Below are 17,043 nucleotides of genomic sequence, written 5' to 3' on the forward strand. Positions count from 1 at the left end.
GTGTAAGCCCTACCCTGTCTTCCCTCTACAATAGATTTATACATCCTCTAAGTCATCTTATTTTGCTCCATCCTCTCTAAATGTCTGGTATACTCAACAGGTTTATTTCCCTATAATTTTTTGCACTTTCTTTTGTCCCCTTTTTCTTTATACAAAGGAACTAAGCATGCACTAGGCCACTCCCTAGGTACCTTTCCCTCTTTCCAGGCCCAATGGCCTGGTGGCTAAAGCTCCTGCTTCACACACGGAGGGCCCGGGTGGAAATATTTCGACACATTTCCTTACACCTGTTGTCCTGTTCACCTAGCAGCAAATAGGTACTTGGGTGTTAGTCGACTGGTGTGGGTGGCATCCTGGGGGACAAGATTGAGGACCCCAATGGAAATAAGTTAGACAGTCCTCGATGACACACTGACTTTTTTGGGTTATCCTGGGTGGCTAATCCCCCGGGGTTAAAAATCCAAATGAAATCTTATCTCTTATCTTATCTTATATATTGAAAAAAAGTACAAACCATTCCAAAACTATATCCCCACCTGCTTTAAACATTTCTATCTTTATCCCATCAATCCCAGCTGCTTTATTTATTTATTTATTCTTTATGTCCATCTTGAGCTCCTTTACTGTTTTCATTCATCAAATGAAGCAAACATAATCAACAACTCTATCCTGTTTTCAGCATTTTACTCTCATCCATCAAGGTTATGTTTCCTCACCTTCCAATCTAGTATTACTGTTGCATTTAATTAATTCATATTCCAGCTCCTTCACTTATTATAATACAGTAGATATCATTTCCCTTTGTCCCGAGCACAACTTTCTATCTACTGAATCTACATTAAAAAAATAAAAAAAAATATATGCCATAAATTGTAGGTAGTAGGTTGGTAGACAGCAACCACCCAGGGAGGTACTACCGTCCTGCCAAGTGAGTGTAAAATGAAAACCTGTAATTGTTTTACATGATGGTAAGATTGCTGGTGTCCTTTTTTCTGTCTCATAAACATGCAAGATTTCAGGTACGTCTTGCTACTTCTACTTACACTTAGGTCACACTACACATACATGTACAAGTACGTATATATATACACACCCCTCTGGGTATTCTTCTATTTTCTTTCTAATTCTTGTTCTTGTTTATTTCCTCTTATCTCCATGGGGAAGTGGAACAGAATTCTTCCTCCATAAGCCATGCGTGTTGTAAGAGGCAACTAAAATGCCGGGAGCAAGGGGCTAGTAACCCCTTCTCCCATATAAATTACTAAATTTAAAAGAGAAACTTTCGTTTTTCTTTTTGGGCCACCCTGCCTTGGTGGGATACGGCTGGTGTGTTGAAAGAAAGAAAAGATATGCCATAAATAACAAAAAAAGGCACAATACCGTGACTGGAACGATACACAAATAACCTGCACGTAAAAGAGAGAAGCTTACGACGACGTTTCGGTCCGACTTGTAAATGGGCCAAGTCGGACCGAAACGTCGTCGTAAGCTTCTCTCTTTTATGTGCGGGTTATTTGTGTAAATATATGCCATCATTTAAAGTTAAACACCATTTCTACTCTTACACACACAGATCTATTTACTCCATTGTTGTCCTCACTGTTGGTGTCCATGCACTATCACTAAATCTTACCTCAGTTCTGCCCGTAAGATTCCATGGCCAATGATAAAATGCAGTTTTTCCAAGTTTGAGGTTGGTCTGGAGTCCAGCCAGGAAGAGTAGCTCTCAGCTGTGTACTCGTCTTCCTGCAGACGGCGGCGGACATCATCACCCAGCTTGTTCTTCCTCTTCAGAGTGAGCGATACCAGCTTGTGACGGATGCTACGGTTCTTCTGAGACATGTACATAACCTGAGAGAGATGCATAAAGGTATTTACCACTGTATGTACAGTATAATGTATTCTCAAGTATTTACTGAGTAAACTTCTGATCAAGCAGAGTTTAACCCTGTCTTATTTTCAACATAAATTTACCATCACAGTTCTACTTTACTAACATAACAAAACCACATACAAAATAAATGTGATATAGTATATCAATTAAAATACCAAAATACACCCCTAATAGGGCATTCCCTCTAAATGCATATAACATTAACCCTTTGACTGTCGCGGCCATATATATACATCTTACGAGGTACCGTGTTTGACGTATATATACTCATAAATTCTAGCGGCTTCAAATCAAGCAGGAGAAAGCTGGTAGGCTCACATGTGAGAGAATGGGTCTGTGTGGTCAGTGTGCACCATATAAAAAAATCCTCGAGCATGCAGTGCATAATGAGAAAAAAAAAACTCCGATCGCTTTTTTTAAAATGCTGACTTTGTGGTCTATTTTCGTATAGTATTTATGGCTGTATTCTCGTTTTCTTGGTCTCATTTAATAGAATGGAAAATATATTATAGAAATAGAGGTGATTTTGATTGATTTTGCTATAAAAAGAACCTGGAAATGGAGCACAAAGTACGGGAAATGTTTGATTTTTGCCGATGTTCAAAAGTAAACAAATGATGTCATTGTCCAATAAATGTCCAAATAGCCATTCTAATATGCAGTCATGAATGGGTTGATGTTATTTATACAATTATTACAGTATTGCAGTAGTCTGCATAACAGTAAATCTTCTATTTTTTGTTTGAATAAAATTTCAAAATAAAAAGCAAGAGTAATATCACAGGGGCCTGGAGACATGACTGATGAACAAAGAAAATGTTATTTTAGAGCCGGGAATGTCTGCATTGTTCACTCTGGTTCTTATTTTGAAATTGTCATATTTTTTAAATTTTCGTGAAATTGGCCAAATTGCAAATTTTTTACCATGTTACTGGGTAGTTGAAATCGGTAAATGGGCAGTTTCTTGTACTCAATCGATAGAAAAAATGGAGTTCTGAAGAAATAGCTATGAGTTTGGTTGACTGGAATAATGGAATTAGCCGAAAATATGGCTCAAAGTGGGCGAAATCGCCGATTTGTAAATATCACCGAGGTCGCTAACTTCGCAAGAGCGTAATTCCGTCAGTTTTCCACCAAATTTTGTTTTTTTGGTGTCTTTACAATCAGGAAAAGATTCTCTGTCATTTCATAAGAATTTTTTTTTTTTTTTTTTTTTTAAATTTTGCGACACCAGGAGACACCTCAGGATTGGGGTTGCGACAGTCAAAGGGTTAATAATATTTTAAAATGTACATAGACATTACAATTAATGATACTTTTTGAGTACAGAGTAAAAAAATCCCCTAAGTTATACACAGCATTTTAATCATACTTAAACTAATATTAAAACCAATACAGTACAAGTAATAACAATACCCCAGTGAGCAGTGTCCTCTACTGCTCTTTAATGCATTACTATTATATTATTATTATTATTATTATTATTATTTGTGTTATTATTATTATTATTGTTGTTAGCTGGCAAAGACATATGATATTTGACCCTTGATTAAATTAAAAGAGCCTTAATAAGCTTTAGTACTGCACTTTAATAATAATAATAATAGTAATCTTTATTCCTACAAGTACATGATACAACTTATAGAGGCTCATAAAATAAAGTTTATTTAGAGATTTGAAAAAGATATTACAGTAAATATTAAAAACTACTATAATAATAAAAATAATAATCTTACAGGATCCATGCCCATCATCTGAGCCTCCTGAAATTCCTTGCTTTTGATGAAATTCCTGCCGAGGGTGGCTGAAACTTTAGACATGACTGAGGTATTGTCTCTGTCCATCATGTGGTACTTGGGTTCAGCCATGTCACCCATGAAGCGCAGTATAGTAATCCACAGAGCTAAGGCAGCCTGAAAATGTCATATATAGGTACTTTACTATTGCATTAAACAGTTTTCAAGTATGTTTACTGAATATGTTTGATATTCTGTACTTAAGTTTATATTGTTACAAAACACAATTTATGATCATTCAGAATTATGTTCAATAGTTTTTGTTTCTTAACACACTGGCCATCTCCCACCAAGGCAGGGTGACCCCCCCCCCCCAAAAAAAAAAAAAAAAACTTTCACCACCATTCACACTTATCACTGTCTTTGTGCAGATACGACAGTTCAGATGTCACTGCGAACAGCAAATATCCCAAATCCCCCCTTTAAAGTGCAGGCATTGCACTTCCCACCTCCAGGACTCAAGTATGGCTAACTGGTAAATGTGCATAGCACTTCAAGTGTACACCAGTTACAGTGGACCCCCGCTTAACGATCACCTCCAAATGCGACCAATTATGTAAGTGTATTTATGTAAGTGCGTTTGTACGTGTATGTTTGGGGGTCTGAAATGGACTAATCTACTTCACAATATTCCTTATGGGAAAAAATTCGGTCAGTACTGGCACCTGAACATACTACTGGAATGAAAAAAGTTCGTTAACCGGGGGTCCACTGTATATGACAAAAAATTACTGATAGTATAATGTATTTGAAGCAAGTAAGCCAAGTATAAAGCACAAAGAAGTGGCAGGACTCTCACCAACTGGTCTCCTTGTGTCTGGAGCTGCAGTAAAGGCTGCTTCAACTGCTTCCTCGAATACTGGTGGTTGACATTACCTTGGAAGTATGTGGAAGCGTACTTCTGGAATTTGTACTCTGAGAGATCCTCATCCTCATCACCAGGAGGACGAGGTATTCCTGAAAAGATGTCATCTACTGACACTGTTCCACTTCCACCATGGGGTAGGTCCTGGAAATTAAAAATGATTTAGTAAAAAAGGGAAAGTGGAAAGTAGATTTTTTTTATTATTTTTTTTTTTTTTTTCAACAAGTCGGCTGTCTCCCACCGAGGCAGGGTGACCCAAAAAAGAAAGAAAATCCCCAAAAAGAAAATACTTTCATCATCATTCAACACTTTCACCACACTCGCACATTATCACTGTTTTTGCAGAGGTGCTCAGAATACAACAGTCTAGAAGCATAAACATATAAAGATACACAACATATCCCTCCAAACTGCCAATATCCCAAACCCCTCCTTTAAAGTGCAGGCATTGTACTTCCCATTTCCAGGACTCAAGTCCGACTATATGAAAATAACCGGTTTCCCTGAATCCCTTCACTAAATATTACCCTGCTCACACTCGAACAGATCGTCAGGTCCCAAGTACCATTCGTCTCCATTCACTCCTATCTAACACGCTCACGCACGCTTGCTGGAAGTCCAAGCCCCTTACCCACAAAACCTCCTTTACCCCCTCTCTCCAACCCTTTCGAGGACGACCCCTACCCCGCCTTCCTTCCCCTATAGATTTATATGCTTTCCATGTCATTCTACTGTGATCCATTCTCTCTAAATGACCAAACCACCTCAACAACCCCTCTTCTGCCCTCTGACTAATACTTTTATTAACTCCACACCTTCTCCTAATTTCCACACTCCGAATTTTCTGCATAATATTTACACCACACATTGCCCTTAAACAGGACATCTCCGCTGCCTCCAACCGTCTCCTCGCTGCTGCATTTACCACCCAAGCTTCACACCCATATAAGAGTGTTGGTACTACTATACTTTCATACATTCCCTTCTTTGCCTCCATAGATAACGTTTTTTGACTCCACATATACCTCAACGCACCACTCACCTTTTTTCCCTCATCAATTCTATGATTAACCTCATCCTTCATTATTATTTATATGAAATGCTAAACCCATGTGGGTCATACAGCTCAAGAAGTAACAGAAGCTTGACCCTTCATCTGATAAGTGCATGAAAGATATGATACTGTTGTAGTCAGGCTTCACTTAGAAAGTAGGAGGTAATGTAACAACAGAGGTGAAAGCCACACACATATACTATAGGCAAAGCAATGAAACAACAAAATCCTTAATAAACAGATATACTTTTGACAACTGGTAAAGTTAATTTTTTTTTCATAAAGCATAAGGTTATTTCTCTAAAGATGAACAATAACATTTCATTTTCACTAATACAGTAGAGTACAATACTGTATCCACAAAAAATGTTAAACCTGTTTTGATTTAGTAATATCCCTGACTGGTTTGTGTTACCTTGAATGCCGATGGAGGAGCATGAGTTTCTGAGGCAGAGTCTGGGATGAAGTTAAACATACTTTCCAACAACTCTGAGTGATCAACTGGCTCATCTCTCTGCCTCACGGCCTCTTGCACCTGAGCTCTCTTGCGTTCCATCAGCTCTCGCTCCTCCAGTGCACGCTGCTCCTCCTCCAGCTCCATCTCCAGTATGCGTTCCTGAACATATTTTTCAAACAAGATTACATCTCCATGCCAAACTAGTAACCATATTTATCATATATGCTGGTGAATAAGTAAACTTTTTAAGCATAAAATATCTCCAAAACTAGGGGTCAACTTATATGCTGGGATGGCTTATATGCCAGCATATATGGTATATATGCAATGAAAAATGAAAAATAATTACAAATATTACTTATAAGCACATAGCTGAGTCTAGAAATTTAGGTCAATATTTATACAAAGATGCTACAACAGGTTAAAATTAAATGTTGAGTTGAATTTCCATGTCATGACAAAAATGAACTTGAAGCACATGTAGTTTGTAAAGCTTACAGTAACAACATTAGTCAAAACAAAAAAATACTTTGTGGCCTTTAAGCTAACTTGAGTAGGAATCAAAACCCCATTTTTTAATATACTGGCTATTTCCCATCACAGGATAACCCAAAGAAGGAAAGCCATTCACCACCACTCATTTTCTAGCTGTCTTTCCAGAAATTCACAGACATCCTAATATAAATGAGTTTTCCACAATCACGTATTTACTCATCCTTCAATGTGCAGAAGCTTATTACTAATCATACACTCAAAAGTAACAATGGACTCACCCTATATTTCATATCTGCTATTTCTTTGGCCTTATGCTTGTCCATTTGTTTTCTCAGTGCTCTTTCTTCCTCTTCTTTCAGTTTTGCAGCTTCCACTCGCATCTTCAACTTGCGATACTGTCGACGTGCTATTAACCCTCTCACTTGGGCCTGGATTTTAGTTACTGCCCACATCTTGCACTGGAACTCTCTTCGTACCAGATATCCTCGGCACCGAGCCTGCAAGACAGAGAATGACTGGTTTTGTATCTCTATCCATTTAGCCATTAACCTTCAACATTAAGCTATACTCTGTTACAAGTAACCTCACCATAATTTTCTATGTAGTAAAGGTATATAAAAAGCAAAATAAACATTAAATTCACTAAAAGACTCTTGAACAATGATATCAACTACTTTTGAGGGCAGTAATTAAAAATGTGAAATGCTAATGAGGAATATTGACATAAAACATACCTCATCTCATGGTTCAGGTAATATAAGGCTCGCAGATAAATAAAACATGAAAAAAAGCCATTTGCCATAAATGTCCAAATGGCTTAATAATATATAACAAAAGACAATACTGTATATTCAAATATAATCATACCAACTCTATGCAAAAACCCTTCAGAATTATGCAGATATAAATGTGTTTACTCACAATTAAACATTCCCTCTGAGATATCAACAACAGCAAATTCCAATGTACAAAGTCAGTAAACCCCAAAGATCATCTAAACATTCCCTAGCACTTAGTATTTCTTTCCTTTTATAATTATATTAAACAAGTTATCATAAAATAACAGCCATTAAGCATATATCATACCTGTAAGGATACAATATGGCCACGAAGGTGCCTGAAGCGATGAGAGACGACTCTGGAGCGAATGAGTGCCTGGAGTCGCATGTAGCCCACCCGCATGTTTTGGTAGCGCCTTTTCTGGGAGTGGGCACGGTAGTACTTCTGAATGATGATAGCACTTTCTCGCATTTTCTGGAACCTGGTGTTGCAATGATGAATCAAGATGGATATTTAGGAACATAATTTTAAAAAATATGAAAACTCAAAAATAAAAATTACAAATACAATTCTTACTATGACTATCCTTAACCCTTAAACTGTCCAAATGAAGATCTACGTTCATGTGCGTAGTGCTCCGACCTTGATTTTCCCATTTGAAAGCATGTAAAAAAACGTAGATCTACGTTCAGAGCCCCTGCACATGGACGTAGATCTACATTTGGACAGTTTAAGGGTTAAATTTAATCTGCAGATTATTAAAAATCTAAGAGGAATTAATTCATCAGGATCATTTTTTTTTTTGTGTAGAAGTTAGTATAGCATGTAAGTAACATTGTATGACACGTGTAAGTTAGTGACATGTTAGCATAGTGTGTTTTAGTATGGCACATGTTTAAGCTAGTATGACATGCTCTACATAATACTGTACCAGACAGACAAACCATAACAAGAGTCCATTTATTCTCCTTATTTTCATACACACACCAAGGTTACATTAATGTTCATCTTCACCATCTGTATCAAGTACCAGCATCCTTGATGATATATTTACTATATTTTACATTAACAACCTCTACCACATTAAGTATTATCCTCAATGACAGGGTGATCCAAAGAAAGTAACACATTCACCATCACTTATTCAATAGCTGTCTTGCCAAAAGTGCACATACATCACAGCTCAAATGACCCTCCAGTTCATATCATCCCCACCTGTTTCCACAATATGATAGACAACCATCAGGAAGGGATAGCAAGGTATTACTTTATTATATAGGAATACACCAACATGAATTTACCTTCTCCTGTAGTACCATCCACGAACACATCGCTGTAGAATTGTGATCTTCTTAGTTAGAACTCTATCTCGCTCTTGTTCAAGGAAGAGATCATGGGCATCTTTGAGGAAGACTTTAGTGTGTCCAAGCTGGTAGTCTGCACGACCCAACACTTGCTGGCAAATCTTGCTTGTGGCAGCCTGACAGTCTACCTAGTAAAATTGTACAATAACTGAAGCAGCATTAACCTCGGACTAGGGTCAAAAATTTATTAGCTACAGAATCCTGTCATGTTCAAAACAAACAATGTAGCCATTCACATCTACCAATTAATTCAAGGTAAAAAGTAACACTTTTAATAAAAAATGAAATAAGTTAAAGAAATGTCAATTACAAGCTGTGATGACTACTCATATTTTTTTTTTCAACACACTGGCCATCTCCCACTGAGGCAGAGTAACCTAAAAAGCATTTCTTTTTACATTTAGTAATTTATACAGGAGAAGGGGTTACTAGCATCTTGCTATACATACTCATATGACCACTACAAATATTACAAAAAGTCCAAAAATATTTGTTGCTGTCATTTACAACTTGCAACAAATTAAATGCCCCAACTGCTGCACATCTCTTCCTCGTGTAAAAGGATAAAGAATAAGGCACAATATGAAGAGAAATCCTTAATGTACAATGTTTCACCCACGAAGGGGCTGTACCATTAAAGGTTTCCAAGTGTACTGCATCTTATTCCATCCAACAATAAAAGGAAATTTAAATCCCAGAGATATAAGGTAGTAGGAGTAGATTCAAAATGAGGGGCTAGAGATGTGGAGGAGACAGCACTTTTAATCTAAAATGTAGAACTTTGTAAAGCAACACATTAAAAAAGTAATGAAATTAAAGAATTATGACAAACCAGCAAGGCTGCATCTTATTTTCACCTTCAGCAACAATGACAGAAAATAGAATATGGAATGCTCCTTGGCACAAAAATGCATGTGTTGATATTCTGCTACCTGGTGAAAATGAAATATAAAAAACAAAGAGAAACTGGAAAGTCAAAAAGACATGTGAACAGGAAAAGTGAATACGAAGGAATAAGGCAATTTCTGGCTCATTCCACAGTGGGATGATTAATGCGGAGGACAATCCACCCAGTAAATGGTGAAAATTTTCAAGATAGTGCTAAGAAACAACAATTAGGTATAGATTTATCCCAGCATTAGAGAGCAGGAAAGTTAGCAGTAGACTCAATCATCTTCAGGTGAGAAGAGAAGCTGACAAACAATATGAAATAGACAAACCTATCAAAGAAAAGACAATAAAAGCTGTGTAAGTAAGTAAATAAGTAAGTTTATTCCAGTATACACAAATACAGTTACATAGATTATCATACATAGCAGCATATGTGTAGAGAACCTGGGATAACCCAAAAAGTTAGACAGAATGACTTATTCCCATGAGAAAATGACAATAAAGGATCAAGTTATGAACTGGAAGAAGAAGAAGCAAAACCATCAGATGGGAAAAAATCTCAAAAAACATTTAAAAAAAAAAAAAAAAAAACTTTGGAATAACCATTATCCTGAACCTGTTCCCTGAAGTACACAGACAGACTGACACCAGCTGCAGTAGTTTTTGCTACTCATTCATATTTAAAACCAACTTCTTTCAAAACTAATTTAACACTTACCTTGTGTGCAGGAGGGCAGCCATTAATGAGAAAGCGATATCTTTCAACAAACTCCCTGAAGGTGTGACGGATGGGATACCCAGCTCGTCGAATTCTGATAGTTTCCATCATGCCAGAGTATCGTAATTGGCGGCAACACAGCTCTCGATCAAACAGCTAAAAAACATGGAAATGGAGAAGTTAGGATCGTCATAATGAAAAACAATGCAACAAAAGTATTTGCAAACAGTAATTAGAGCTAATGCATAAAAACTAGTTTCTTAACATTATTGTATATACACCTACCATCCGACTTACGACCTGCTCGACTTACGACCACTCGACTTACGACTGTGTTTTTTATGCCAAATTTCTGGGAAATAAACAACTATTTGTGTTGTACACAGTGTTTATCCTAAACCTTACAGTATAAAATAAAGTACTAACAGCATAAAAAGTAAAGTAAAACATGAAATACCAAAATAAAACAATAAAATAAAGTCATTACAAAAATGTTTTGTTGATATTCAGAAGTAAAGTTCGACTTACGACCATTTCGACTTATGACCGGTTTCTCGGAACCGAACTCGGTCGTAAGTCGGATGGTAGGTGTATTCCTATATTGCATATTTAATAGTTAACTGGATAATATAATACTAGTGGACCTGCACTGTTTCTGTGTGCCACTCTACTACCTCATATTAATAATAGAGTAAAATACTGAATATTTGTAATCTACCACTCTACTCTGTCTAGACTTAAGTAGTCTAAGTATTAGGTTAAGTCAGTCCGAAATGCCTCGGCATGATAGTGGCTTTCTTTGTACTAATCAAATTATGAAATGTAAACACATTGTAATCTTAGAAAAGAAATAAAGTTTTTATTTTTTTTATTTTTGATTGATTGATTTGACTGTTATCTATCCATACCTACCATTTGTGCCACTATAACCTATCTATACCCATCATTTGTGGCACTATAACCTATCTATACCCATCATTTGTGGCACTATAACCTATCTATACCCATCATTTGTGGCACTATAACCTATCTATACCCATCATTTGTGGCACTATAACCTATCTATACCCATCATTTGTGCCACTATAACCTATCTATACCCATCATTTGTGCCACTATAACCTATCTATACCCATCATTTGTGGCACTGTGACCTATCCACAATCCTGATAAATTAATTCCATTTTCAATTGAGATATGAGTATGTATACAAATTTAATTTAAATCTGCTATCTACAGCACATGTAGATTGAGAAACTTTCTTAATTTTGTATTTCCAGCAGGCGTGCATGAGCATGTTCGACAGGAGTGAATGGAAACGAATGGTATTTGGGACCTGACGATCTGTTGGAGTGTGAGCAGGGTAATATTTAGTGTATGCTTCTAAACTGTTGTATTCTGAGCACCTCTGCAAAAACAGTGATAATGTGTGAGTGTGGTGAAAGTGTTGAATGATGATGAAAGTATTTTCTTTTTGGGGATTTTCTTTCTTTTTTGGGTCACCCTGCCTCGGTGGGAGACGGCCGACTTGTTGAAAAAAAAAAAAAGAAAAAAAAATCAGGGAAACAGGTAATTTTTATATAGCTGAACTTGAGTCCTGGAAATGGGAAGTACAATGCCTGCACTCTAAAGGAGGGGTTTGGGATATTAGCAGTTTGGAGGGATATTTTGTGTATCTTTATATGTATATGCTTCTAAACTGTTGTGTTCTGAGCACCTCTGCAAAAACAGTGATTATGTGTGAGTGAGGTGAAAGTGTTGAATGATGATGGAAGTATTTTCTTTTTGGGGATTTTCTTTCTTTTTGGGTCACCCTGCCTCAGTGGGAGACGGCCGACTTTAAAAAAAAAAAAAAAAAAAAAGGGTGTCATTTATTCTAAGGTTAATTTGGTTAACAGGTCTATTTTCTTACACTGTACTACATTTTACAAAAGAATTATACTGTAAAACATTGTAATTTACATTATATTTCATGAATAATAAATAATTTTTAATAATTAAAATGATTGAACATCAGAAATGTAAATAAAATTAAATTTCAAAATGGAATTCAAATACACCTACCATCTGACTTACGACCTGCTCGACATAAGACGGTTAGACTTACAACCGTGTTTTTTATGCCAAATTTCTGGGAAATAAACAGGTGTTTGTGTTGTACACAGTGTTTATCCTAAACCTTACAGTATAAAATACAATACTAACAACATAAAAAGTAAATTAAATATGAAATACCAAAATAAAACAATAAAATAAAGTCATTACAAAAATGTTATGTTGATATTCAGTAGTAAAGTTCGACTTACGTCCATTTTGACTTACGACCGGTTTCTCGGAACCAAACTCGGTCGTAAGTCGGATGGTAGGTGTATATAGTAATCTGAAAAAATTACATCTGCATGCCACATAATATGACCCACCATTGGCTTTTTATATTCATTGGGCTTGATGCATCGGATGAAGAAAGGTTGGCAAGAGAGAAGTGTCTTCATGAGCATGTCAAGTGACTTCTTAAACTGAGCAGACAGCGTTGGTGCTCTCTTCCTCGTCTCCGAGCCCATTCCTGCGTATAGTAAAGTAGGCAATAATGAAAAAGCAAAAAAAAATTTTTTAGTTTTTTTCACTATACCGGCTTTCTTCGTCCTAGATAGGATGACCTAAACAACAAACATTCACCATCTTTCAACAGCTTGCTGACTGAAGACCACTAGCATCCACCAGACCCCTAAACTTGAGACCAACATCACAAGAAGACTGATCTTACCCACAGGGGACATAGTCTTACCCAAGCTTCCATCTTCAGGAAAATAAAAAATGAATTTTGCGACTGTCACCACAAAACTCTCAAGAGACTTCACAACTTAAGCTAAACAACCGTGACCAACATTTCACAGGTTGACACGCTATCCCTTCTAAAGTCTTCAGTAAGTGTATACAGTGGACCCCCGCATAACGATTACCTCCGAATGTGACCAATTATGTAAGTGTATTTATGTAAGTGCGTTTGTACGTGTATGTTTGGGGGTCTGAAATGGACTAATCTACTTCACAATATTTCTTATGGGAACAAATTCGGTCAGTACTGGCACCTGAACATACTTCTGGAGTGAAAAAATATCGTTAACTGGGGGTCCACTGTATATGGAAAACAGGGAAAGGCATCAAGCCTCACATTAATGAAGACAGGTATGCTTGTTGCATCAACAACAAAAACAATGCTTGTGTGGTGCCAAAGAAGGCACTTGGTGTTGCAGGAATTTGGAATCATCAGTCATCTGTATATCTAACAATATCAACGAGAACAAAGACTTTTACAACATAGCTGAACCCCTTGCCAGGAAACTTCTTTGTTGTTATCCTACATAACATACCTACTTGCCCATCCTGTGCAGGTCAGTCTCAAATCCAACATTCTCCACCTGACTCTTCACTCTATATATATTATGTACTCTTTATCCAGGTAGATGTGTTTGTGACTTGATAAGACTACTGTGTGGGCAAAACATAGTCAGTAAAGGATTGCATTATACTGTACTGCATTTGTGTATATTTTTCCATTGTGTTGATATTTTATACCATTTTTCTTCACTAACAAAAAGTGCTTAGAAGCAGCTCTAAATATAACTACAGACACTATTACTCAAAGCAGAGTGACTCAATTTAGCCTTGCCCCTAGACCACATCGTACTCAGGAATAGGGGAAAAACAAAACAGGCTCTGTCCTCAAAGCAACATTCTGGGTAGCTGAGCAATGTACGTAGTTGGCCTACTGAACTTTCCATCTTTTGATGCATGAGGAGATAAGAAAAGAATGGAAGAACACTGCAACAGGCCTACTGGTCCATGCTAGGCAAATTCTTCTCAAATCCAAAACCTCTCATTCTGACCTAATTGTAAAGACACTCAAGAATAATAAATGTTCTTCTACCTTCTATCAATAGTACTTGTTGGCTGCTGCCACAATTTTACATAAACATTGCTTACTGTCTAACCAATGTCCACAACTAATCACTTACCTATGTCTTCAACAAAGAGGTGCTGCAGGAATTTGTTAGAGGTGTTGTGGATGAGCTGTAACAAGTCAGCGCTGAATGTGTCTCTGTTCTTTTCTAGGAATCCTACAAAAAAAATAACCTTTATTAGGGAGCTGACATGATATTATAAATGGCATTCAAAACTCAATGAAAACTACAATGGATTTTTATGAACACTTGAGTGTACAGTGAAAACTGACTGTTTGTATTCTACCACTCTTCACCTGTCTAGACTTAAGTAGTCAATAAGTACTAGGTTAAGTCTGTCCGAAATGCCTAGGCATGATAGTGGCATTCTTTGCTCTATTCATACTATATGTACACACACATTGTAACCTTAACAAAGAAATAAATATTTTATTTACTTATTTTTTCAACAAGTCGGCTGTCTCCCACCGAGGCAGGGTGACCCAAAAAGAAAGGAAATCCCCTAAAAGAAAATACTTTCATCATCATTCAACACTTTCACCTCACTCATACATAATCATAATCATAAAGCACTAAATATGTACAAGTTTGCTGCAACATAACACATTGTTTATACCGAAATGTGTGATACTTGAGAGCATTTTGAAAGCCCACAGTGATGCAGAGCATTTGTGGGTAATTCAGTGCCAGATACAGTGGCTCAATCCTCTGCCCACTAATCCCAGCTTGATCTTCAATCAGTCAACTTGTTAGTGACTGACTCCTTGCAAACACTTGAACAAGAAAACTGAGTATGGACAAAATAAAACTTTTGTTTAAATTTACAAAGTACAATATTTTTCTATGCCTTGCTCCTATTAGGAAACTCCTGAGGAATCAAACTGAGGGAGATCTTACCAAAATATATAAGCTACACTAGAGATGATAATTGACTTGATGCTGTCCTACCTCAGGGACCAGAACACCTTCAATGATGCCTTACCTCGGGTGTCATAGAAGACAACACCAGCAAAGTGGTTGATGCCAAATGAGGCATTGAGGTCTGACTTGGGTTTAAGATATTGTTTGTGTCTTGAGTGTTGCTTGTGTAGTTTCTGCAGCATTGTCTGGTCAGTGCCCTGCAGAAAGATGGAAAGACACTGATTAGGCCCACACAGCTCAAGCTGGCAATAATAAAAAAAAAAATTGACTAGCAGTGTGTGTCATGCTACCTCAAACTTGATCTTGTGTAAGTTTTAAATTTAGAGTAGCAGTGTAGAGCAAACTTTACTTTATTTACACTACAAAACAAATGTATAATACTAAAAAAATATATGAATCTGAATTATGATGTCAGTACACTTCTGGAAAGACAGGATTGTGTGAATAATGGTAAATATGTTTACTTTTTTGGGGGAGCCTCCCTGCCCTGGTGGGAGTCACCCATTAATGTAAAAAATTTTTTTACAAAGGTAACACTTTGTGAATGAGATTGACAGAAAAATGAGGCAAAAATTGCTATCAGGCAGTCTGTGAAGTAGATTCAATCTCCGACAAACTGTACTCTCATGCCTTGTTAATCTGTTAGTGAAGACTCAAGACAAAATAAATCCTTGTGTAAAATAAAGGAAATTAATGACTGGAGAACAGGAGTAGCGAGATCTTTACGACAAGTCGGAGAAAAATAAATGTATTGGGACGAGAAAAGATGAGAAAATATCTGGGTGAAGAGAACTGGAGATCAACATTTAGTAGAGATGGGATGGGTGTACAAGAAGAATTGGAATTTGCTTACCTTTGGAAATTTGGATTCCTCATCAATGAGTGCCATAATATTGAGCTGTTTAATGGCAATCAGGTCAAGTGTGTCTTGGTTATCTACGAACTCTATGTGTTGCCAGTTGATGTTCTCAGAGTTATATTCCTCTTGTTCCAACTTGAAGATGTGCTGAACAAAAAACTGTTGCAAGTTTTCATTGGCATAGTTGATGCAGAACTGTTCAAAACTGTTGAGGATAAAGTTCAGTAAGCAAAACAAAGCTTCAGGAGAGTTATGAAATATTAATAAAGCAATAGTTATTTACACCAAAAACTTTGAAATCTGTTTCTCTTCAAGAGAAATCATCCACATGCCTGAAATGCTTTGCACATTAGTGGCTTTCCTTTGTGCCTACCATTATCTGTACCGCATAAAAAAATTTAAATTGTATCATACTGTAGGTATAAAAAGAACCATTTTGAATTACAGTATGCAGGACATGTAGTTTGCTCAAAATGTATTGTATACTAATGACTTTTTTTTGTGCCTCACAATGTTTTATTACATGTAAACTACATTATTTTTGTACTGCATAAAAAGAAATAAAAATCTGAAACAATTTGAATCAAAGCAAAAAACATTTGTTGGATTTGGTAAGCAGTGAGTCAGTGGTCATTCATATATACTAGTACAACATTCAATAAATCACCCTCTGTTAAAAAATGCATTTAATTATTCACATTAAAATCATTATTTTAAATAAAATAAAAACTATTTTTTTTATTTACTATGTCTTAATAAAAATGGCACATCAATGTGTCAAGTGTCACAACGATGATTCAACATTCTGGAGACAAATAGCTCAGTAATTAAAAAATTCACATTTTAAAATGCTAAATTTAGTACATAACACTGAAAATGTTCTCTTACACTAATATATTACAAGTTTTTTTAGTGTGATTAATTCTCAAATATCAGACTCTTCTTATTGATAATTTCTGCTGAAAAAACAGGGCAAGATGCCCACAT

General features: G+C 36.4%; 1 protein-coding gene across 6 annotated transcripts in view; it reads right to left on the minus strand.

Moving 5' to 3' along the window:
- The window catches only part of ck (myosin-VIIa ck), a 123,202-nt gene that overhangs the window by 23,353 nt on the left and 82,806 nt on the right, over positions 1 to 17,043 (minus strand). For all 6 annotated transcript variants that reach the window (XM_070099261.1, XM_070099262.1, XM_070099260.1 and 3 more), the window contains 12 exons: positions 16,051 to 16,261; positions 15,259 to 15,394; positions 14,331 to 14,432; positions 12,735 to 12,877; positions 10,315 to 10,470; positions 8,643 to 8,833; positions 7,648 to 7,822; positions 6,840 to 7,058; positions 6,025 to 6,225; positions 4,490 to 4,699; positions 3,631 to 3,807; positions 1,634 to 1,851 (listed from right to left, as the gene is read on the minus strand). In XM_070099261.1, the coding sequence (XP_069955362.1) occupies positions 1,634 to 1,851; positions 3,631 to 3,807; positions 4,490 to 4,699; positions 6,025 to 6,225; positions 6,840 to 7,058; positions 7,648 to 7,822; positions 8,643 to 8,833; positions 10,315 to 10,470; positions 12,735 to 12,877; positions 14,331 to 14,432; positions 15,259 to 15,394; positions 16,051 to 16,261 (2,139 nt within the window). The remainder of the gene's footprint in view (positions 1 to 1,633; positions 1,852 to 3,630; positions 3,808 to 4,489; positions 4,700 to 6,024; positions 6,226 to 6,839; positions 7,059 to 7,647; positions 7,823 to 8,642; positions 8,834 to 10,314; positions 10,471 to 12,734; positions 12,878 to 14,330; positions 14,433 to 15,258; positions 15,395 to 16,050; positions 16,262 to 17,043) is intronic.

Source organism: Cherax quadricarinatus, chromosome 66 (genome assembly GCF_038502225.1).
Source record: "Cherax quadricarinatus isolate ZL_2023a chromosome 66, ASM3850222v1, whole genome shotgun sequence".
NCBI classification, from domain to species: Eukaryota; Metazoa; Arthropoda; class Malacostraca; order Decapoda; family Parastacidae; genus Cherax; species Cherax quadricarinatus.